This window comes from Rosa rugosa, chromosome 1 (genome assembly GCF_958449725.1).
Source record: "Rosa rugosa chromosome 1, drRosRugo1.1, whole genome shotgun sequence".
In the NCBI taxonomy this organism is placed as follows: Eukaryota; Viridiplantae; Streptophyta; class Magnoliopsida; order Rosales; family Rosaceae; genus Rosa; species Rosa rugosa.
The window spans coordinates 2,158,080-2,183,247 of NC_084820.1; the positions used below are offsets into that span (position 1 = coordinate 2,158,080).

Here is a 25,168-nt window from a genome sequence, read left to right on the forward strand (position 1 = left end):
AAATATCGAGTTGAGCAAAATCAATTTAAGTCCTCTATTTCCTTTCCGAGCCTCGTTTGCTTCAAGGTGGTTAAAAGCTAATATTACGTCTTTCATTTTTCAGTGTCCTCCGACCTCATTTCAACATGTCTTTGGTGTTGTTGACTAAGTCACCGATTTAGGGTTACTTTGGTGTTGTTGAAATGTATTCAGTATGGTGATTTAAGATTTTCCTATTTTGCAACCATACAAAGTAATCGCAATCGTATGCTGAAAAATAAAAATCGAAGCAGAGACTTGAAGAAAATATTCAATAACAGAACATTTGATTTACTTTTTTTTTTTTTTCCAGAATTTTACTTTTTTGTCTTTTCAGAATTTTACTCTTTATCCTTCTTTTTTTACCAGAATTCTACCCTGGTGTGTTTACTCAGAAACCCTACTGCCAACTTGCTCCCGTACACACCAGAAGAAAACAAAATGATTAAGTAACGCCGTAACGAGTGGGTAGGCCGTAGGGGTCTGAAATTTCTTTGTAGAACTAATTACTATATTGTTTTTGGATTCTATATTGTTTTTGGATTCATGGGCTGGTTGAGAGAATAGTGGGGGCCCACAGCCCAACAGAATCGCCACCATCACCACCACTTTTAACCGTTTAACACGATCGCCGGTGATCTCACATGATGTGATTATATATGTTGCATATAATTCCAGAATAGGTTATGTTATCCTAGCTACCTCCATACTCCATGTCATGATGCAACTTATCCCATAACCAACGGCATGAATTTCAAACATGAATGGTGCCCCACGACATCATTGGTAATATGAAGGTAGAACAATACAATCAGTGGCGGAGTCAGAATTTGATCTTAAATGGGGCATTCGAATGTTCCTAAAAAAACATTTGGAACTTAAACTATATACCAAAATTTTAATAAAAATTAAAATATTAGAATAAGGTTCCAATAAGATCATTTTTTCTAATTACATATTTTATTAATCAAATATTTTTAGAGTTTAGAAAACTTTTCATGATGGGATATAAATTATCTTTGACTTTTAAAATTATAAGGAAGTATAGTATTTTTTTTTTTGAATAAACAAGGAAGTATAGTGTTAAAAACAATAGAAAATTACACACAAGTGTCATTTTGAAACTTAAATTAGCCATAAGGCCACCAAAGTTTTTTTGTACACATAAGGCCACTTTTATCTTAAAATTATTTCCTTACTGATGATTTTGCCCTTCGTGGAAGAAAACTGACTCCATCGATCAGTCTCTCACCAAAACGAAAGAAATTCACTCTCTCCTCTCTCTCTCTCTCTCTCTCTCTCCGACGAGAAAACCCTTGCTCAGCTCCGGCAGCTCCCTTCCTCACCATCGCGCTCGGCTCCGGCGGCACCCTTCCTCAACGCCATCGCCAATTCTGTCGCCGATTCCATCTCCATTACCTTTCTCAGTCGAAGCGGACCCGAACGGAGACGAGCCGGAGTAGATTCTCATCATCTTCGCGCATGAGGACAACATCGTTGGAAAATGGATCATCGAGGTCCTTAAATCCACCACCTCTAACACCAATCCGGCTATATCACGATCCCGCAGCGCAAGGCGAGAAGGATGAAGGTGAAGTAGATCTGATCTGATCGGCGTCTTCGATAACGCCGCGTCGTTCAACTCCGACGACCTTACGCTCCTCGTCGAGATACGAGGTCGTCGATGTCCTCTAATTCAGCCTGAGCGGATTCCAGATCGCGTTCTTCGTCGTTGGGTCTGAGAGCAATCGGCCCTAATTCGTCATCGTCGTCGAGCTTCAGGTTTACCTACTATTTCCAGATCGCATCTCTGAGCTAATTCAGCCTAGGATGATTTGATTTTTGAACATTCGGAGCTTATGGAATTCTTAAGTTTGATTTACTGAGTATTTGGATTCCGAATTTCTTGAGTTTGATTTGTTGTAAGAATTGAGAAACCTCTACATGATTACAAATTGTTTAGAGCGATTGGAATAGTTAAGTTTGATGTTCAAGATTTAAGTGAATTTGTGATGTGTATTCGATGTCGTAGAATTACCGAGTGGCTGTAATTCATATACTAGTCATCAATTCAAAGTACTAGCTGTCACGCCCCGGATTTTGAATAACAAATCCAAATCCGAAACATGAATTAATACAACTCACATAAATACAACCTGAATTTTTTCTCAAAACAACCACACCTCACATCGCTCGATATTACATAAACCAAATCTCAAATTTGTTTATTACAGCACACTCTCACCAAATTATATTGTAAGGCTCAAATGAGCATAACTCACCTCACAATTACAATTGCTGTAAAACTAAAACAAATTCTCTAACCCGCACGATCACCGTCCTGATTCTCCTGACCTGCAGGATTACCCGCTACACCGTTTGAATAGTGTACCGGGATTGCAACAATACAAACCCGGTAAGCTTTTTGCAAAGCTCGTATGAGTAAATGAAAGGATTGCACGATTTAAAGTAACACAATCAACTCAAGCACATTTTAATTTTGTTTTGCATAAGAATTGAAGTGTACAACATCACTTCAAGCATCAATCAACTCACATCTCATCATGACTACTCAATAATAAACAACTTCTTACTCAATATATACTCACAGGCTTATGATTTATTTATATGAATCATCCCATGCAGTATATTATACTTACAGGCTTATGATTAATTATATTAATCACCCCATTCAGTATATCATACTTACAGGCTTATGATTAATTATATTAATCACCCCATTCAGTATGTCATGTCATACCCAAGGGCATATGATAACTCGTTTATCCCCCAAGCAGTATGACGGCAGACAGACTAGAGCTCTAACTGTATCGTAAAGTGTCACCTGGGCCAAGGTTCACCTTACGAATGACTGCTTTCCTCAATTCACTCGACTCCTCATTTAATTCATCTCAACGACTCAACTATCGCACTTTACTCAATTACCCATTATCATAGACAACACAACATCTAAGATAAATCACATATTCCAAAGGGTAATGCTCAAAATATAACTCAGTAAATCACATCAATACTTCACCCGATGTCACACCATCCAATATATATTCCACGTAAATATATATATACGTAGTCACCCACACAAGAGTGACCACTAATACCAACTATAGTTCACATGCAATAAAATCTAGAAATTCATTTTTATAGTTTAAATACATTTTACTTACCTATGGACCGTAGTCGATCAAGTCCATATAATTTAAAACAAATATTTATTTTCATAAAACAATTTCCACAATTTCCCAATTAAATAAAATCACCGAATTTCGGTTCGTGAATGAACCATGTGCGATTTACTCACCTCGATATTCCCGCTGCGTCTTCAATTTAACACAATACACACCGAAATCGTTCACCCAAGGGAGACCGTCAATCACCTAATCACACATGACCTTATTTTAGCCAATAACTCAAAAACATACTTAAACGACAATCCAACGGTCGGATCGAAATTAAATGATGATCCAACGGTCGGATCCTCACGGATCGCCTTTAGGATCATCCTCCAAAAATCATCACGAAGATCCAACGGTCGGATCTTCCTGAATCGTCCTTACTAACATCTTCACAAATTTATACAAAAATCCGACGGACGGATTCTCACGAATCGCCTCCCTAATCACTGTTTCTCAATTATACGAAGATCCAACGGTCGGATCTTCTCCCGTGACCTCACAAAGTCACCGGGACAGTCATACGATCAAGATATCCAAAATTGAAGCAAAACCGATGGTCAGATCTTCACAGATCGTAAACCGAAGATAAACGTAAAAACGTTAAATAGTAACGTCAAAACGTAAATCCACTATTTATCAACTTTTTCTAACATGACCATGTTATATATCAAAACGCTCGTATGGATGCATAGATCATCGCCTAGATAATGAAAACTCGAAATATGGTCTGATGCGCCGCCACAAGCGGTGGTCAGTGGGCGGTCAACGCCAGTCAACCACCTCCGATGGCAAAGTGACCAACTACAAACTGGTTCAAAATGAAAGGGTGATCGACTTCCATACCTGGAGCTAAGCCTGGTTCGGCCTAGATCGTCCTAGATCAAGCGTTGAAGTTGGATTAATCTGGTGCGTCTGATCAGATTCCAGATTGAATCAGGGACGTCGAAATCTTCAACTCGTGATCTTTCACTCCACACTCCAAATCGTCAAGCAAGGAGGATATGAGGATGATCAGGGGAAGGAGGAGATCACAAAAATGGGGAGGATCGGCCCGTGCAACACCGGCACGGCCAAGATCCGATCGGGTCAAAAGCTTGGCTCTGGGGGGCTTCGATCCAGGGATAGAGACAGCGGCGGGGCAAGGAGACACCAGAGGGAGGCTGTGCGTGCGACGGCGAGCTCAAGGAAGGCCGGGTCCGGGGCCAGAGGAGGCTGGAGGACCACCGTTTGGCCGGGTCGGGTCGGTCGGAACCCGAGGGTTCTGAAGGTTTTCGATCGAGAGAGAGAGAGAATCCGGGGGACTATTCCGCAAAAACAGAAAAGTTTCGTCCTTAATGAAAAATAAAATCAGAAAATTCCCTATTTATAGAAAATTCCCAATTTTCAAAAATTCATAACTTAATCATACGAACTCCGAATAATGCGTTCCACATGTCCACGAACTCGTATCGACGATCTCTACAACTTTCATGAAGGAAGTTTTCCCAAATTTTGAACGTATAAAAAGTCAACTTTGTTGACCCCCTAAAAACGTTCGTTTTCGAAAATAAAATCGTTCGAACTAATTCCACAACTTCTCCAAGCTTCGTACTCGCTCCTACTATCGTGAAATCATTTCGAAAAATCCATGGAATTTAATTTGGATTTTTCGGGGTATTACACTAGCTCTGAGACATGGATAAGCTTAATCAATTCAAAGCCTGTTTGGTTTCTCATTTTGTGCTTTTGTCACCCGGCTGGTAAAACCCTTCATATATTGCCTACCATTTTCTTGTGTCAAGTTTCTCTGTCCCTTTGATTCTCTTTGATTCTGCACAGACTAGTTTTAATGTTCTAAACTTCTGATAGCCTCTGTTGGCAGTTGGGCCTGCTTTGGTTTTAATGCATTTGTTCTCACAATTTGAGTAAAGAAGCCCCAAAACTCTCTCTATTTATCTAAGATGCGGTTTTCAATGTTGGTAAGAGTAACTTTCGGAGTTGGTGAGAGTAGCTTTCGGAGTTGGTGAAAGTAGTTTTTTATTGTTGGTGAGAAGAGTTTTTGATGTTGATGATAGTATCTTTTGTTGTTGGTTGTTGGTGAGAGTAACTTTTGGTGGTGATGATTGTAGCTTTTTGCGGTGGTGATAGTAGTTTTTGACATTGGGGAGAGTAGCTTTTGTTGGTGGTGAATGTAGTTTTTTTGCAGTGGTGATAGTAGTTTTTTGCGTTGGTGAGAGTAGCTTTTGTTTAAGGTGAGAGTAGTTTTTGATACTGGAGTAGCTTTCTAGTATTAGTGAGAGTGGGTCGCTGGTATTGGTGACAGTAACTTTTATTGTTGGTGAAAGTAGCTTTTGGTGTTAGTGAGAGCAACTTTGCTGTTCGTGAGAGTAGTTTTCTGTTACTGGTGAGAGTAGCGTTTGTTGCTGGTAATAGTTGCTTTTAGTGTTGGTGACAGTAGCTTTTGTTGGTGAGGATAATAGCTTTTGGTTTTAGGGAGCATAGGTCTTTTTGGTAAGGAGTAGCTTTTGTTGTTAATGATAGTAGCTTTTGTTACCTCGTCAGAAGTTGCCGGAAATCTCACCACAGTAACTTTTGTTGCTAGTGACAGTAGCTTTTGTTGTTGGTGACAGTAGCTTTTGTGACCTTGCCGGAGGTTATCGGAAATCTCATCAGAGTAGCTTTTGTTGCTTGCGACAGTAGCTTTTGGTATTAGTGACAGTAGCTTTTGTGGTCGCCGGAAGTTGGCCGGAGGTCGACTAGAGACCAGCCGGAGTTGGCCGGAGACCTCACCGGAGAGGAGAGAGAGGATGATTGTTAACTTTTTACTCTAATGGCATTTATGTAAATATATTAATTTTTATATCCAAAATTTAACACCTTTTTTATTCTAGTGGCCTTATGTGTACAAAAAAACGTTGGTGGCCTTATGGCTAAAAAAAATTCAAATATACACTTATATGTAATTAACCCTAAAAACAAATAAAAATTATATCAGTTTTTTCAAACACAAATGAATGTTCCAAACCAAAAAAGAAACAAAAATCTCAAATCTGTTCAAGTAAAACCTTAATTTGTGTTTGGCCTAAACTCTAGGTTACTTGACCTAGTGGTAATAGAGTTTAATTAGAAGAATCTAGAGATTATCTTTCCTTGTATGATTCAGACTCTATGTATTGTAAACCTTTATATAAAGAGGCCCCTATTATCAATGAGAATACACAGCAAATTCCTCTCAATTTCAGTTTCTCTACAACACGTTATCAGTACGAAGCCCTAACCCTGAAACCCTAAATTCGTAGCCTTCAAATTCCAGATACCACCGCCGCCCACCTTGAAGATCCAAATTCCAAGAAGCCAGAACCGGCGGTGCCACCTTCAGAACCGGTCGGAAAATACCCGAACCGGCCCCCGGAAATACCGAAATCCTCTCTGCCCGGTTCGAAGATGTCCTCACCACCTCCTGCAGCCATACTCCACCACCTACAGCGTCTCCATCCCAGACACCCGGAACCGGAAATTTAACCACCGGAACTGCCAAAAAGTCCCTGAACCGCCGCCTCACCTTCAGCCTGCAGATTCTCTCTCTGCCCTATCCCTGTAACCCCAAACCAGAAGCCTAGCGAAGCCCAAAAGCCCAACGAAGCCCAGAAGCACAGCGCAGCCCAGAAGCCCAGAAGCACAGCGCAGCCCAGAAGCCTAGCAACGCGGCCCACTGACGTCAGCGTCCACGCAGGCATCCAGTCAGCACACAGTCAGCGTTCAGTCAGCCTGCCACGTCAGCAGGTCGGTCAACACTGCCGGTCAACCTTTTCCGGCCACTTTTACGGAGGCATTTTTCCGGCCAACTTTTCCGGTCAAGATTTCTCGAATTTTTCAAGGTAAACTTTTCTGAAAATTCCCGTTTTTGAAGTTTTTATTTCTTTTCTCTTCTTTTTTCTCGGGACTTGCAAACTCCCTTCTTCTACCCCTTTTTCTTCATCATAGGGGAGATCTAATTAAGCCGAACGGTGGGGGTTCGTGCTCACTCCAAGCTTGGAGCTTGTTGAGATCTCCAAACTTAGAGTTTGTAGAGAATTTATGATCGACCACTTACGTCATTGTTTCGATCTAATCCAATACCTCTTGGAATTTAATTTCTTGGAAGCGATTACGCTCAGAAATTTTATATGTTTTCGTGGTAGCCTTTTACGCTCCGAAACTAACCCTAATTTCTTGTTCTCTTTCAGGATGAGTAACCTGAACAAATTGGACTTTGCTCCATTGGGAACAACTGGCTCTAAATATCACAGGTGGGTTTGTGATGTCCGCCAGCATCTCAATGCTGATGGAATCCTGGATATGATCCTCGAGCCTAGCCAGGACGTGCTAACTGTTGAGCAAGCTCAAGCTTTGGAAGCAATAGAGCAGCCTTAGAGGCAAATAAGGTGAAAGCCATCATCCTAATGACTCGTCATATGGATGATTCGCTCCAGTACGAGTGTATGAATGAAGAATACCCCAGAAGGCTGTGGGTCTCACTCGAATATAGATTTGGCAACTTCCGTGACTCCCTGCTTCCTGACCTAGAAGTGAGATGGCATAGCCTCCGCTTCTGTGATTTCAAGTCAGTTCTTGACTACAACTCGGAAGCACTTCGCATTAAATCCTTAATGGAATTCTGTGGTAAAGATATCACACATGCGATGTTGATTGAGAAGACTCTCTCTACCTTCCCCGTCTCTGCATTGATGGTTGTTAAGAACTAATAAATCGATGTTGCTGCAGGACGGATCACAAGGTTTCATGAGCTCATTGGAGCTATGAATGTCGCTGAAAAGCATGACAACATCCTTGTGAAGAACTATAATTCGAGATCCATGGAAATAAAGCATATTCCGGAATCCAAATTATAGTCGCGCCCCTAAGAGAAGGCGCCAAGAGCGAAACCCTAACCTTAGGGATACTTCTGGAAGTTCTGGTCCATATAATCGCTCTACTTGGGAAGGTAACCGCCAATATAGGAAAACACGGAACCGAAGAGGTCAACGTGGAAAGAGAGAGGGAGGCAACGCCTCTGGCCATGTTGGTGGCGCCACCAACACTAAGAGCCATCTAAATGACGCTATCAAAGCGCCTCAATCAATGGAGTTTGAGCAAAGAGATGTATGTTCTCGATGTGGAGTGTCTGATCATTGGGCATACATTTGTAGAGCTCGTGAAGAAATCGTCACCACCTACAAAGCATATTGTGAAGCAAGAGAAGCTCACTATATGGAACAAGAAGATCAAGAAGATGATCTAGAGTGAAGGGTTGAAGACTACAAATCTGGCTGGGATCAATAGATCGCCAATTCTGTTTAAGTCTTTATTTTTCCAAGAGATGTAATAGGCAATTGCCATATACTTTGTAGTAAATGCCAATGGTTTAAGTCTTTCTTCAAAGTAGGCTCACCCAAAATAAGTGTGATGTCTAGGAAGGTTCTGAGATTAGTGGTACTTAAGCGAGCCTTGCTCCACCGACATCTCTCTACTTACCTGGTCACATTTATTTTGGAATTACCGACATAAGTTAGACGACTACCATTGTTTTGCATTAGCTAGCATTTTGGATTAGATTTTCTTTGGTCAAAGAAACAATGATGTAACTCTGTTGGCTTATGAATAAAATATCGAGTTCTTTATGACTCCATTTTGATTCTGAGCATATGACTTTTGTGACTACGATGGCTGGGCCATCAGTATTAATTCAAGGACATGGAATAGCCCAAGTTCCACTTGCCAAATGACACCTTAATTACTGTCACAGAAACTCTCTACGCTCCTAGGGCCAATAGTACCTATGAATAGACAACGGATTCCATGTGAAAACGCATGTAGAGAACTGAAATGAGTTCCTTTGCAATACCTCTAATGATTGCGAACAAATGCGCATCTTAGAGAAGTTTATGTGTCTCTCTAGTGGACTCTATGTCACTATTCGAGCTATAAAATCCAATAAAGTTATAAGAGAAGATCTCTTGGATTTAGACACATATTGGCTTTTTCACGTCAGGATAGATCATCCTAGTCATGATATCATGATCCGTCTACTAAAGACTTCATATGGATATCATTTCTTTCGAGCGAAACGAAGCATGAATCAAAAGTTGATTTCTGGACTAAGTGTGACCGACGCAGCTGCCTAGGGCACCGCCTCCGTCCACCACCAGCCTAGGGCTGGCGCAGTCCCTATCCATGACGCAATACCTCTAATGGTGATGGCGCCCTAGGTGATGCTGCAATCACCAACTTGCTTCAAATAGCGTTTCAGACGCTCAGGCCTAACCAAAATTCTCATTGGTTGCTTCTAAAGCCTCTCGCTCGTTTTACAAAGCCCGTTCTTTAGGAAAATTAGGACTGAGACCGTCCTATGCAAAGGATATGAAAATACTCATTATGTTCTTACATAGAATCCATGGGGATTCTATGGACTGATTCAACCAACTTGCGGACGTTTAAATATCTCATGATATTGGTTGATACGCAAACACGCTGGTCACGTGTTGTGCCATTGTCCACCTGTAAATGCTGCTTATGCTACACTTCTAGCACATATCATATGACAACAGGCTCACTCCCCGGATCATCCTCTTCCGTCAATTAGACTTGACAATGCTAGAGAGTTTACATCGAAGACTTTCGATGGTTATTGCATTTAGACTAATGTTGGACATTATATTTCCATAAACACACCCAATTGGTCTCGCGGAAACGACTACGATGGTAGTCCGGACATTGGTAATGCGCACTAATTTCCTTATATCCGCTTGGGGTGATGCAATATCGCATGTAGCTATGCTAATTCGTTTACGACCCACCGCCACTCAACCTACCTCTACGTTACAGCTAGTGACTGGGTACAAGTATCGTACTTACGCATATTTGAGTGTTCCTTTATGTGCCAATTGTGCCGCCACAGCGCTCTATAATGGGTCCTTACAGACGAATGGGCAACTCAGTTGGATTTGAGACTCCAACAATCGTCCGCCACTTCATGCCCTTGCTAGGTGATCTCCTTACCGCTAGATTTGCTTATGTCACTTTGATGAGACAGTCTTCCCATCGTTAGGGGGAGATAAGAACACATATGTTCAACAGGAACGACAGGAATTGTCGTGGTCTGTCCCCACTATGTCTCATCCCGATTCCTACTAAAGTGACGAGATCACACAAATATGCTGCTAACATGCCTGCAAGGAAGGACGTCCCTATGAGAGGACGTAACGCCACCCTACACGGAGGTAGGCATGGCGCCAATGCCAAAGAGAGTGGCACTCTGGCGTTATAGGCCATGGCCCCAGCTAGGATGCGTGGGAGGCCCGTCAGTCGAAGGATACTTTGGCACATTCCAATCATTTGATCATCGACACTCAAAATTCGTCTCATGAGTATCTTCCGGGTTATGGTTATCGTTGGGGGACTCCTCAAACTTACATTAGTGTACATGAGACGTGGGATAGAAACTCCATCATAATTGATGATGTAGTTGCGCATTTCGTTGCGCATGAGTTTGTTGAGTCAGATGATATCGAACCACGCTCTGTTGATGAATGAATGCCAACGTAGAGAGATTTGGCCTAAATGGAAAGATGCGATCCAGGTTAAGTTGGATTCTTTAACGAAGAGGAAGGTTTTTGTGCCAGTGATGCCAACACCTCTTAACATAAAACCTATTGACTAATGGGTCTTCGTTAGAAAGCGTGATGAGAAAAAGAGATGGCAATCTCGCCTTATGGAGCAAGGCTTCTCACAAAACGCCCTGGAATCGACTACGATGAGACATATTCTCTCGTAATGGATGTCATTGCACTCCACTACCTTGTCAGTTTGGTAGTTTCTGAATAACTGAACATGGAGCTTACAAATGTGGTCACTGCATATCTATATGGGGATCTAGATACGAAATATACATGAAGGTTCATGGTGAACTTCATCTACCCAAGTCAAGTGGCTCTAGACCACGGAACGCGTTTACAATAAGATTGAAATGCTCACTAAAGTGACTACTTGATTGGGAAGGGATATGCCCACGCATTTTTATAACAAGTTTCGGATTCTATCGCGGTTCATGTTGGACATGATTTTCATTGGAAGCCCTTAAAGAGTTAAGGGAAACCGCTGAACATTTGAAATCCGAGTTTGAGATGAAGGATTTTGGGAGAATACGATTATGTCTCGGTTTGGAACTTGAGCATCTTGTCGATAGATGCTTAGGCATTTTGACAAGGTCAAGCCTTCAAGCACCCCCATGATCGTCCGTAGTCTTGATCCTGAAAAGGATCCTCTTCGTCAAAAGGATGATGACGAAGATGTTCTAGAGGCAGAAGTGCCTTACTTAGTATGATAGGCGCATTATTGTACTTAGCTAAATGCACAAGACCGGACATCTCATTTGCAGTAAGCTTGTTAGCTAAGATATAGCTCTACGCCGACACGACGCCATTGGACTGATGTTAAAGATATCTTTCGATACCTAAGTGGTACGATCGATATGGGCTTGTTCTATCCCTACAGAGAGACGATAGATTCTGACCCATCAAGTGCCAGGGATGCCACACATGGTGGACTACGTTCCCTCTCCCCATCCCAAAACGATATAAGTGTTTTGGAAGGTTTTGCTGATGTTGGGTACCTCTCTGACCTACACAAAGGTCGCTCCCAAACTGGTTATGTTTTCACCATGGGAAAGACCGCGATATCTTGGAGGTCTACAAAGCAGACCTTAGTCGCTACCTCTTCGAATCATGCAGAGATTATTGCTCTTCACGAAGCAGTTCGTGAATGTATATGACTTCGATCCATAGTTACGCATGTTCGAAGCAATTGTGGTCTGAAGTCTACCACAGATGATCCAACAAGCATTTATGAGGATAATGCTGCTTGCATTGAACAAATGAAGCAAGGCTACATCAAAGGCGATAACACCAAACACATATCGCCTAAATTCTTCTACAATCAGCAACAACAGAAGCTTCTCAAGATCAAAGTGAACCAGGTTCGATCTGAGGACAATGTGGCAGACTTGTTTACTAAGTCATTACCCAAATCCACGTTCGAGAAACATGTGGCAAGAATTGGCTTGCGGAAATTATCTGAACTCCCATGATCGTAGTCATCAGGGGGAGGCGCAGACATCAGGGGGAGATGTCTACATGTTCGTCTCAAAGCGTGAAGGGTGTGTTGTGCTTTTTTTCTCCTTCGACCGAGGTTATTTTTGTCCCACTGGGTTTTTGTTACTCGGTAAGGTTTTTAGCGAGGCAACGAGAGAAGCACCGCGTTTGGGCAACACAAGAGGGAGTGTTCAAGTAAAACCTTAATTTGTGTTTGGCCCAAACTCTAGGTTACTTGACCTAGTGGTAATATGGTTTAATTAGAATAATCTAGAGATTATCTTTCCTTGTATGATTCAGACTCTATGTATTGTAAACCTCTATATAAAGAGGCCCCTATTATCAATGAGAATACACAGCAAATTCCTCTCAATTTCAGTTTCTCTACAACAAAATCAAAGTTCCAATAAGATCTTTTTTTTTAATTACATATTTTATTAATCAAATATTTTTAGATTTTAGAAAACTTTTCATGATGGGATATAAATTATCTTTGACCATTATTTTTTTATTCAAAAAAAAAATTATCTTTGACTTTTAAAATTACAAGGAAGTATAGTATTTTTTTTTTTTTTTGAATAAACAAGGAAGTATAGTGTTAAAAACAAATAAAAAGTACATCAGTTTTTTCAAACACAAATGAATGTTCCAAACGAAAAAAGAAACAAAAATCTCAAATCAACCAATGTTGGCAATAGAATTCGAACATGGGAACTGCAATATAAAATAGATAAGTCTGACCACTGCACTAAACTGACAACTAGTGCTATTAATAAAGTCTTACTTATTTATACGTTTTTTATAAAAATTTTAGTAGGGCACAGGACCCAACGTGGCTCCGCCCCTGAATACAAGGTCCTCGAAGTTTATCATGTATGGCATATCATGTGGCAAAGGAAAAAAAAGAAACAAATATGTGACTGGAATTAGTATATACTAGAATTTGTGCACGCACGTTGCTGCGAGTTTTGAAAGTTTTGGATATTTTGATCCTAATTTGAGAATTGAAATTGAAAGGATAGAGAAAGAAGTACAATATTCTGATTGTAGATGGTTTAGAACACATGAAGTACATTTTTCTAGTGATATCTCCACCAACATATAAGCTCCCTTCCAGCCTTCTGAATGGCACAAACATCACCATTAGAATTAAGTGTAGCGGTCATTCGTTCACCTATAACAGCCTCTTCATGGTGGGTTGGATCTATAACCTATGAAGCATCAAATCAAGTTAGACAGAGAATTCATCATTGCAGCTAAGCGGTGCACAAACATACAATACTTAGAGATACAAAACTGCTTATTTTATTGGTGCAACGGATGAAATAGCTTACCACACTGCTCTCATAACTGAAGAATGCAAAAGTTACTGCAATAGGGAGATGATGTGTTATTAGATGAAGTGGCTCTCTCTCCTGTCAATGCAGTTGCACATGAGATTAATTAGTTAACTCTATTATCCCTGTTAAATCTTGTATATATGAACAAAGGGGTGCTTAATTATCAAAAGAAAGAAACAGGAGCTAACCTCGGGTGGATGTATGATGACTTCCTCACCGTTTTCTCCCCCTAATGAGCACTCAGGCCTCCGCAGCTACTCTCCCAGTTACTGACTTATTAAGTATTGTTTTTGCCCTGTCAACATGTAAATTCTTTTTTAAAAAGACGGCTCTCTGATTTACAGCTACATATTACTGAGATAAAGAAATGGCAGAAAGGACACCTAATGGTAGTAATCTAAGCAGGAATACAAATCACACAAATGGTGAAACAGAACAAAAGCTCATCTCTTTCACACTTTGATCCCTGCAAGTTGGAGCTAATCACTATCTACTACAATCCCATATCATATTTTCCCATAAGAAAGGTTCTTTCCAAACAAATCAACAGATTAACAACAAATGGGATACAACCCAAAAAAACACTCACACATAATAGTGAACTTCTGTTGATTAACCAAGAACAAAGACTTCCATCACTTTTGAAGCAGCAAAGCTTCAAATCAAAAAAGTAAAGCAAAGCCTTATACAAAGTAAACCATGAAAACAAATAAAAGTCTACTGGCATATGTAGTTTGTAACCCTCACCGATAGATGCAGCAGTAGTAATATTAGATATGAAAAAATTAAAAAAATAAAACCATTATATGAAGGAACATAGTTTTCTAGCAGCAAGAGTAAATTCCATCATTATATAAGCTCCTTGGCTCTGCTTTTTATGAAATTAATATCCACCTAAGAAATAATCTAGAAGTGACAATCAACATTGTCCTGTTTAGCTTGTGATTGTAGAGATAAACATGAACAACTGATTGCAGAATATCAACCTTGATATTATGTAATAATATCAACTTATTACAGTCTATAGCTTTAAGAAATATATAAACAGCTGCTTTTTATTCCTTGGAATAAGAAATGGACATGAACATCCAAAAATTGGCATTATCCTTCAAATTTGATAACAGCATATAGCATTTTAATTTCACCATCCATATTTGAGTTTGTTCCCAACACTTCATCATCTCAGTTTCCCCCTTCTCTAGGAAATAACTTTAGATATTGATTTTTTACATCAAAATATTCAGCAATATTATCAAGAGAAAGCATAATTAACAAACATACAAAACACTCATTTACATTACAAAACAATCATTTACGTTAATAGAACCCTGGCATGTAAAGCAAATATCTTCATCATTAGATACCCAAGTACGTTGATCCATTGCTAGTGACCTATCATGAGGTTAGTGCATACCTCTTTGAAGATTGTGGAAAAACATATTCAACAGATCTCGCATCTTCTTTGCAGCAGCGGTTTCCCTACGTGATGCATCTTGTTGCTGCTTCGTAATTGTATTTAAGTGTGTATCCCTGTCTTTCTCCGTCGAAGTGGTTGGTTGCAGACTACCTTTCCTCAAGTAATACTGCTCGACCTTGTTCACTCTTTTCTCAAGCTGCAAATCCACCACAAACTAATCAATCCAAGAAATGCAAAACTTTATAATTGAAGAATAAATCATAAAGACAACTGTTTAAATAGAGATTATAGCTGACAAAAAAGCGACAGTAGCTATAATCAATGAGAAAACTCATTGGAGTGGCACAGCATATAACAACAAACAGATTAGATAACACAACCAGCACTGATATATACAATCTTCACTGAAAAAATGTATAGTCAAAGAAGAAATCATACGGTTACACAGATCCAGACCTGTCTATTTCTTATAAATGGGAAAACAGAATAGACCTGTCTATGATTTTATTGCAGTCTTCTTTTAATTATAGTACACTTCACTCTGTGTTTCTTTCTCTATATCCACTTATATTTATCCATCTGTAGTCACTCCCCTCTTATTTTTAGTGTTACAGTCCTTATTAGAGCATCAGAAAAACCCTAAGACGCCAATGCAAAAGCATTTTCAGAACTAATTGCTATGTTTTCCTTTACTAGTTCTATATGACGTATTAGTAGTCTATTGTCTCTAATTTTCCTTCACTTTCCTCCTTGGTGACACCACACACGAACACACATTCAGGATTGATGATGACACGTGTACTTAACTCATTGCATATCTTTATTTGTATCAATGTATGCATAAATCATTAATATACCAATTGGAACTGAAAATCTGAAATAGTGGTAGACATGATCCTTTTGAGGCCTCATGATATCTGTTAATGTCTAAAAGTTCGGCGGTAGCTGAACCTTTGTTAACGCTGATCCGGTGGGCGGATCGATACTAGTGGTATTCTCAAAGCTTCCGCTACCTGTCAAGTAAAATACACAGCGGCGTCAGAGGGAGACCGCGCTGGGCGGTCTTCAACTCTCCGATGCCTAAGTTAGTCAATGTATTTATGTTGACAAAGTAACAGTAGGTAAGTATTGAATGCGCCATTAATGAGGAGAGAGGAGAGAACCTTTTATAGGTGAGGAGGAGGCTGACCTCCTCCTTGTTTTCGATGTGGGACTGATGTGCTTCAGTTCCCAGCTCTGGGAGCTACTGATGCCATTTTGGCACGGCGCGTGGCGGCGCGTCGGCGGTGACCTGGGGGTGATCCGACGCTGAGGTTGTAGCCCGCCTGGCGGTGTATCTGTATGTCACTCCTTTAGTTGGAATTAGTACCTTTGGCGGTACAATGAGCGTGGCCCATTATAGCTAATTATGCTTGCAAATGTACATATATGTACAAGTCCCCCAAGTCCCCAGTCAAGGAGGGCAATCTTGGTTGGGGAGTTGCTCGGTGGTTTGAAGCGTTTTCTTCCGCTAGACTTGCAAGAGCATAATTAACGTCAGTGCGTTGTCAACCATAGATTTAATGAGCAAACGCTTTATACCCTTTCGGGTGGGCCCCTGCTAGGCCCCCCAGGGAGTCCCCCACTCCCCGGCTAAGATAGACCTCCTGATGGTCGGCAAATTGTTTGTTGAGGGGGAGCTGCACGGAGCAGAGGGTGTTGGGTAGCGAACCCAATCTTAGTACCCGAGTGACGGGGGTCAACGTGCCTGATCAGGGCCGTCGTAGACTGTTGACAAGTCCTTGTGTCCCGTAGGGACGGTCTGACCGTAACGCCTCATGGCGGTCGTTGTCAGAGTGAGGCGTGGCCTCGGGATCCATCGCTGGCGGATATCCCCCCGCTGACTGCAGCAGGAAGCAGCGTCCAGTAGACGTGCCTGGCGGTACTTTTTTTTTTTAGCGATATTGCGCTGAACAAAGTACGCAGTTTGCAAGATGAAAAGGGGGTTCCGCTAGAGGTACGTAGCGGAAGACGCCCCGCTTGCAAGATGGCAAGGGAGAAGTTCCGCTGGCGGGGTTTCGCTCAGCGGAGGCTTCGTCACTTGGAAGATGACAAGGGAGAAGTTCCGCTGGCGGGGTTTCGCTCAGCGGAGACTTCGTCACTTGGAAGATGACTAGGGAGAAGTTCCGCTGGAGGGGTTTCGCTCAGCGGAGGCTTCGTCACTTGGAAGATGACAAGGGAGAAGTTCCGCTGGCGGGGTTTCGCTCAGCGGAGGCTTCGTTACTTGGAAGATGACAAGGGAGAAGTTCCGCTGGCGTGGTTTCGCTCAGCGGAGGCTTCGGACGGTTGGTGAGGTCATCGCAAGTGGTTACCTCCACCAGACACTTCGTTTGGTGGTGGTTAACACGTGTTCAACCCGTAGAGGGTTAGCGTGCGGAGGCTTGTCTCCTAAGCCTGGCCGTCTTCTCGCCATTAATGATAGTAATCCGGAGAGTAAGTGGAGGCCTGCGACACGTGTACGGCTGGTGTGTGATGTCGTTTTTGAGCGGACGGCTTAGAACGCGTTGATGTTGACATAAAAGGGGGGGAACTTCAGCGAGATTTGACACTTTGTGAAAACTTCAAAACCTGAGTCGTCGTCTTCAAGCTCTGCGATTTGCGAAGAGAGTTCCGGGGGACGAAAGCTGCAAGAGTTATCGGATCTTGGGGACGAGGCCTTTACCGGTGAAGACAAGCGCTTTTAATCACACCAAAGACTTCGCCTTTGAGGTTGGTGCTCTGAATCTCATCCCTGTTCCATTGAATTTTTGTGTATGTGCTTCTGTCAGTTTTCTGGGTTTCGTGAATTTGGGGTGTTGTGAGTGTGTAAAGTGGGTTTTGGGGATGGGTTTTGGTGTTTTTTGACACAGTTGGGATTTCTGGGTCCACTAGATGGTCGAATCTGGGTTAAGTGTTTTCGGGTTGTTTGTTCTTGTTTTGGTGTTTTCTGGGTAAACTGTTGCTGATGTTCTTGGCTATAACTGATGTAAGAATAGGCTAGATCTGTGTTTGTGCTAACTGGTGTGGGTTTTAGGGTTTGGGATGGCTAACGTCATAGAGATTTCGAGCAGTGAGGATTCCGGGTCTGACGTGTCGTTCAGCGCGGCGGATAGAATATTTATTGACTCGTTGCGTCCGTCTGCCCATGCAGGAACCTCACTGCCAGAACCGCTAGAGGTTGAGCCGCTACAGACCATACCTTGGGAAGTAGTCATGGGTCGTGCATCACGTCGAGAGAGCTCTAGGCCGGGTGAGGCCGCTACGGCCAAAGCTAGGCGCGATGAGCGATTGGCAAGCAACAACGCTGCCAGCGGCTCCGCTGGGGAAGAGGAAACAGCGGGGGAGGACGCTGAGTCAGCTTGGTTCCTCCAGGATGGCACCCCTGTTGACGAGGCAGGAGGGCAGATGAATGTTGCCGCCGTTACTAGGATGAAGCGGACGTTCCGGCTGCCGGGCTCGGTGAAACTGCGGCCGCCGACGGCAGATGAGAAGGCGTCGATTCTCCCGGAGGGGTTTGCCGCCGTACACGAGGCGATATTCCGCCAAGGAGTGACACTCCCGCTGGTGCCCAACCTTCATATTCTGGTGTGCGAGTTTGGCCTTGCCTTTGGTCAAGTCTGCTCCAACATGTGGCGGTTGATGCTGGCATTAAACTCACTGTGGCGGTTGTCCGGATGTGAAGGGCCTACTGTGGCGGAGGTGCTTCATTTCTACGAGCTGGTCTATGTAAAGCGCCAGGGTTGCAGAGGGCAAGTGAACTTGAGCCGCCGCCAGGGAGCGCCCAAGCTGATCGAGAATCTAAGGGACTCAATGTCCTACTGGCGGGGGACCTTCTGCGTCGCCACAGAGGGTTGGGAGTATCACGCTGGGTCGAACGAGGAAGGGCCAACATTTAGGATTAAGTCGGAGTTCCAACCCATCCGAGGTTGGTAACCGGTTTCCGCTGAACGTAGTTGGCGGGTTCTTGTATTTGCAGACTTGTATTCTTACTAACGACTACTGTGTTTGTACAGCGAGACTGCGGTACACTCTAACGCGCGAAGAAGAGTGTCGCGTAGCAAGGATCAGGGGTTGCTAGCGGAACCGCAACTTGCTGGACTTCCGACTTCTGACCGGTTGGGAGTTACTGGTCGATCAGCGGCTAACTCGCTCCGTTGGTAAGAAATCTCCGCCACAGCGCTTTTGTTTTATAATAAGTAACCCAGGCTGACTGGTTTTTTTTATTTATTTAATTTTTTTTTAGAAACTCCGCCAGGTAACAAAGCGAGTCGCGACGCTTTTGAAAAAGCAATGGACCGTGCGGAGGTTGACAACTTCCTGGAGACAATGTACGCTGAGGGGCTGGCGACCCAGAAGACTCTAGTGAACCCCGAGACACTGGCGCAGCCAGTCCGAGGTTCCTGTGGTGCTGCCAATGCCGCACCACTCCCATCTTGGTGAGGACGGTCTGCCTGTAGTTCAGGCGGGGGCCCAAGTGGCCGGCGGGAAGAGGGGAATCGCTGCAGCTGCGCAGCAGAAGGAGCGGATGCCTGCCAACAGGCGTGGCCCTCAAAAGGAGAGGGTGGTGCAGCCGGCGGAGACTGTCATTGCGCCAAGGGAGGAGCCGTCGGCGAGGGTGACGAGGGCCGCCGCTGGGAACCCAAGGGCGCTGAAGAGAAAGCGCCGGCAGATTGGCTCCCCTGACGAGGAAGAAGGGGAGGACATGGAGACAATCGGGGTCCGCCGACAGAAGAAGGCCCGTCAAGCTCCGTCGAAAACTGCTGTGGTGGAGGGAGAGGCACCCGCCGCCAGTGACCTGGACTCATTTGCCGCGTATGCGGAGTTTATGACGGATGGTGAGCGGGAGTTTCTCTTCCATCTCTGCGAACGGCTAGGGTTCGGCGGCCTAGCGGGTATCTCGCGCCCCACGGCGATTGACCAATCGCCCTACAGCTCGGCGTTTGGTCAAATATCAGCGGGGCTGCACGACATGTTCGTGGCGGAGTCAAAGCAGCCTCTGGTCGAGGGGGAGCTCAGGGAGGAAATCCAAGGTCTCCAGAGGGAGTTGGCGGAGGCGAAGGAGAAACTGGCGGAGGTAGAGCGGCGCCTGGCGAAGGCGGAGTGTGATTTTGAGGACGCTCGAGGCAGGCTGACGGTGGCCATCGAGCGGGACTTGGACCGGAATGAACACGTCTCCAAGTTGGAGCAGGACATCGCCCTGCTGCAGGAGCGGATAGCCGCCAAGGACAAAAAACTCATTATCGTGCAGCGGGAGTCCGCCGCGAGAATAACTGAGGTGAAGCGGCTGGAGGGTGAGGTTGCCCGCCTGAGGGCTGAAGGGAATACTGTTGCGGCCGCCGCTGTTGGGACATTCAAACAGTCGGCGGAGTACAAGAAAGCTCTGACCCAGTCGGCGAAGGAAGGGGCCCTAGCGAACATAGACATGCTGAAGCGGAAGGGCGCCATCGACTTCGCCAAAGCGTCTCAGCCCGACGTGCCGCCGGCTAAGAGTGCCCCACCGGAGAAAGGCGTCGTACCTGCCCCCGCGGAAGGTGCCCGCTTAGGTAGCGGAGAAAGTGGCGCACGGCCGGCGGAAGGGTCCCAGCAGACTCCTCGTCCTACCCAGTCGGAGGTGTCACGTGCTGGCTTCCTGGCGGCGCACACCCGGGCGGACGGCACGATAAAGACACCAAGTCCCACAACCCGAGGGTCTGACCAAACGAGCCGCGCAATCCCGCCGCCACACGCTGAAGCAGAAGATGCCGAGGGCCACCCCTGATGCTCGAACCTTCACTATATTTTCCTTCTTTTCCTTTTGTAGCCGCTGAGGCATACAAATTTGTACCAGACATTTTGAAATGGAATGAACTTTTGAATGTGTTTGTTATGATGTGTTTGTACCGCTAGTATTCGGACTTAGATTTTTCTTTTGTCAATCAATGAAACATTAAAGGAATTAAGATTGGTCCAAGTGCACCATGTAGCGGACGAGGTCCGCTGAGGATTGCTGGCGTTGCCAGTTGCCCTCAGTGCTAGACTTGGTAACAATGGTTTGAATAATTCCTCGTTTCATTGATAGCTGATTTATCAGCGTGTACAAAAGTGGGGTAGTACCCGTTGGGTAGCTTCCCTTAGCTAAATATTGAACAAAAATTTAGCTAAGTCAAGATGCTCCTGGGTAGCGGATGACTATTTGTAGTAATACCGAAGGTGTTCAGTATTCCAAGGGTGGGTCGACGTGACGCCATCCTTGTCCATTAAGTAGAAGGTGCCTGGGCTAACGACTTCCACAATTTTGTATGGACCTTCCCAAGTTGGGCGGAGTTTTGTTGGTGGCGGAATGACTTCCTTCATTACCCAGTCCCCCAATTGGAGGTTCCGGGCCCTGACTCTGGCGTTGTAGAAATGCGATACCAGCCTTTTGTTTTGCAAGTTGTGCAAATGGACCTTGTGTCTTTTTTCTTCTAGGAGGTTCCTGTCCAGGTTGATGCCGTCGCTGTTGGTGTCTGGGCAGTAGCCTTCGACCCTAGCGATAGGCTGAGTTACTTCAACAAGTAGGACAGCCTCTGTGCCGAACATCATACAAAAAGGAGTTTCGCCGGTAGCGGTAGTTGGAGTTGTCCGGATGGCCCAGAGGACTTCTGGAAGCTTCTCCGCCCACAAACCCTTGGCGTCGTCGAGCTTCTTTTTTAGCAGCTTCTTGATTATCTTGTTTGCTGCTTCGACCTGGCCGTTGGTTTGGGGATGGGCGACAGATGCAAAACTCAACTTGGTGCCCAAGTTGGCGGTAAAGGAGATGAGTTCCTTGTTGTTGAACTGCGTGCCGTTGTATGTAATGATTGTATGTGGACACCATAGCGGCAGTAGATGTTCTTCCAGAGGAAGTGAGTTACCTTAGCGGTGGTTATCGCCGTCAGTGGCTCCGCCTCTATCCACTTGCTCTTATAGTCGATAGCAACAATGATGTACTTGAACTGGCCCTTGGCAGTTTGGAACTTTCCCATCAAATAAAGACCCCACGTGGAGTGAATCCATGGGCCAACGATGATTGACAGCGGTTCTGCCGGTGCATGTGGGAGATCTGCAAACTGTTGGCATTTGTGGCAAGACCTCGAAATCTGCCGGGCGTCATCACCAAGTGTGGGCCAGAAGTAGCCCTGTCGCATTGTGCGATTGGCCAAGGATCTGGCGCCCGAGTGGTTTCCACATTCTCCGCCGTGTATCTCCGCTAGAACAACTCTTCCCTTATCCGGGGTTAGGCAGCGGAGGTTGGGATGGGTGAATCCCTGGCGGTAAAGCTTGCCATTCGGGATGTTGTAGCGAGTTGCTCTCCGCTTGAGTTGTCGCGCCTGAACCTTGTCCTCCGGAAGCGTGCCGCTGCGCTTGTATGCAATAATCTCGTCCATCCAGCTGGGATTGACTTCAATGTTGAAGATTTCCACCAGGGTTTTTGTGATACTTGGCCTGTCAAGGCACTCCACTCTTGTGTCCGCTGGACTTTGATGTGGTTGGGCGGTTGCCAGTCTCGCTAGTGAATCAGCTTTGGCGTTCTTTTCCCTGGGGATTTGTGTGATGGTGTGAAATTTGAACTTTTTGAGCAACGTTTTGACGTACCCCAAATATGCTGCTAACTGTTGGTCCTTGGCCTGGAAGCTATCGTTGACCTGGTTAACGACTAATTGAGAGTCACTGAAGATGTTGACGCTGTCAGCCCCTGAGTCAATGGCGAGGAGCAGGCCGGCGATGAGTGCTTCGTATTCCGCCATGTTGTTTGAAGCTTTGAAGTTGAATTTCAACGCGTACTCCGCGTTCAGTCCCCCGGGTCCTGTTAAGATGACTCCGGCGCCACTGGCCTTTGCGCTGGCGGAGCTGTCCACATGCAGGTTCCAATCCGAGTGCGGGGGAGTTGCTTCCTCAGCGGTTACCACTTCTGTTACGGGCTCTGTCTCGGTACCGGGTTCTGGCTGACGCTCGGTGAGCTCAGCGATGAAGTCCGCCACTGCCTGGCCCTTCATGGCGGTTCTTGGCTTGTAGTCTAAGTCGAACTCGCTGAGCTCAATGGCCCACTTGCTGAGGAGCCCTGAGTGTTCAGGGTTCTGCATCACTTGCCTCAGCGGTTGATTGGTTAACACATGGATGGTGTGAGCCTGGAAGTATTGGCGGAGGCGTCTGGCTGCAACGATGAGTGCGAGGGCTAGTTGCTCCAAGGGAGGATACCTTGTTTCTGCTTCGTTCATGCCTCTGCCGGCATAGAACACTGGGAGCTCGTCTTGGCCTTCCCGCCGGACAATGGCGCAGCTTACCGCCGATACCGAGACCGCTAGGTAGATGAACAGTGTTTCTCCTTGCACAGGGACAGAAAGGAGAGGGACTGCCGCCAGGTATTCCTTCAGGCCCTGGAACGCCGCCTGACACTCTGGGTTCCAGTTGATGACTTTTTTGTGAGTCATTTTGAGGAGTTTGAAGAATTGGGCACACTTATCAGTGAGTCTGGAGATGAATCGAGCAAGGGCGGTTAACTTGCCCTGGAGGCATTGTACGTCCACCTTATACTCGGGGTCCGCCAGGTTAAAGATGGCCTGTACCTTGTCCGGGTTAGCCTCGATGCCTCGCTCGCTGACGATGTATCCCAGAAATTTGCTGGCGGTGACTCCAAAGAAACATTTTTCTGGGTTGAGGCGCATACCATAGGCCAGGAGAATGGTTACTATGATCTTGAGGTTTGCCACATGTCCGCCGGCCTTTATGCTCTTAACTAGCATGTCGTCCACGTAGACCTCGATGATTTTTCCCAGATGTTCAGTGAACATAGCGTTCATCAACCGCTGATAAGTTGCACCGGCGTTCTTCAGACCGAAAGGCATGACATTGTAGCAGTAGAGGCCTTTGTCGGTGGTGAAGGTGGTGCATTCCTGGTCGCCGGGGTGCATCTTGATCTGGTTATATCCGGAGAAAGCGTCCATCATGCTGAGGAGTTCATGTCCGGCGGTTGCATCGACTAGCTGATCGATACGAGGTAGCGGGAAACTATCCTTTGGGCATGCCTTGTTGAGATTTTTGAAGTCGACACACATCCGCCACTTGCCGCTGGGTTTCTTGACCATTACCAAATTGGAGATCCACTTGGGATAGATGACTTGGCGGATGAATCCAATGCCCTGGAGCTTGGCAACCTCCTCTCCTATTGCCTGGTACTTTTCCTCATCAAAGGCCCTCCGCTTCTGCTTGATGGGATAAAAGGAGGGTTTGATGGTTAGCTTGTGAGTTATAATTTCAGGAGAGATACCTGGCATGTCAGCGTAGGACCAGGCAAAGACGGCGGCGTTATCACGCAGGAACTGAGTGAGCTCCGCCGCTACCTCTGGGTCTAGCTGGGCGCCTATGCGGACCGTCCGCTCAGGGTGCTCGTCCGAGATGCAGATGACTTTCAACGACGTCTCCGGGTTGACCGGTTCCTTCTTTACATACTTCTTCTCCTCATCTCTAGGATCCTCAAAGATGTTTGGTGGTGGTGCCCGGTTGCCCACCGTCAGGATCTCATGGCGGCGCGCCGAGCGCGCTATAGTCGTTGAATAGCACTCTCGAGCCAACTGCTGACTTCCTCTCACACAGCCCGTGCTGTTGGGTGTGGGGAATTTCATGAGAAGCATGTATCCAGCGATGATGCACTTGAGCTTGTTAAGCGCTGGTCGTCCAATGATGGCGTTGTACGAACTGAAACAATCGACAATAATGAATTCCGTATGTACCTCCGCCATGCATGGACTAGTACCAATAACCAGTCGCATGTAATCCGATCCCAGCGGTTGTGTGACGTCGCCGGAGAAGCTGAGCAGTGGCTCGTGATCCTGGAGTAGTTTCTTGTTCCGCTTGAGATGATCGTAGCAATCGCTGAAGATGACGTTTACAGCGGACCCACTATCCACCAAGATTCTCCCCACAGAAAACCTGCCAAGAATGGCGTCGACCAAGAACGGGTCGTCATGGGGTAAATGTACGCCGCGCTCCTCCTCCTCCGAGAAGGTAATAGGTTCCTAACCTGATTTTGGGAGTTTGGCGGATCTTTCGTAGCGGATGTTGCAGACTTCCTTTGGG

The 25,168-nt window shown here is 45.1% G+C and overlaps 1 protein-coding gene across 1 annotated transcript in view; it reads right to left on the reverse strand.

Annotated features, from left to right (window-relative positions):
* Nucleotides 1–13,218: 13,218 nt before the first annotated feature.
* Nucleotides 13,219–25,168, reverse strand: part of LOC133709859 (uncharacterized) — a 29,840-nt gene continuing 17,890 nt past the window's right edge. The window contains exons 5-8 of the mRNA XM_062135790.1: nt 15,074–15,272; nt 13,848–13,954; nt 13,654–13,734; nt 13,219–13,530 (exon numbers count right to left, since the gene is read on the reverse strand). Of these exons, the coding sequence (XP_061991774.1) occupies nt 13,926–13,954; nt 15,074–15,272 (228 nt within the window). The 3' untranslated portion in view covers nt 13,219–13,530; nt 13,654–13,734; nt 13,848–13,925. The remainder of the gene's footprint in view (nt 13,531–13,653; nt 13,735–13,847; nt 13,955–15,073; nt 15,273–25,168) is intronic.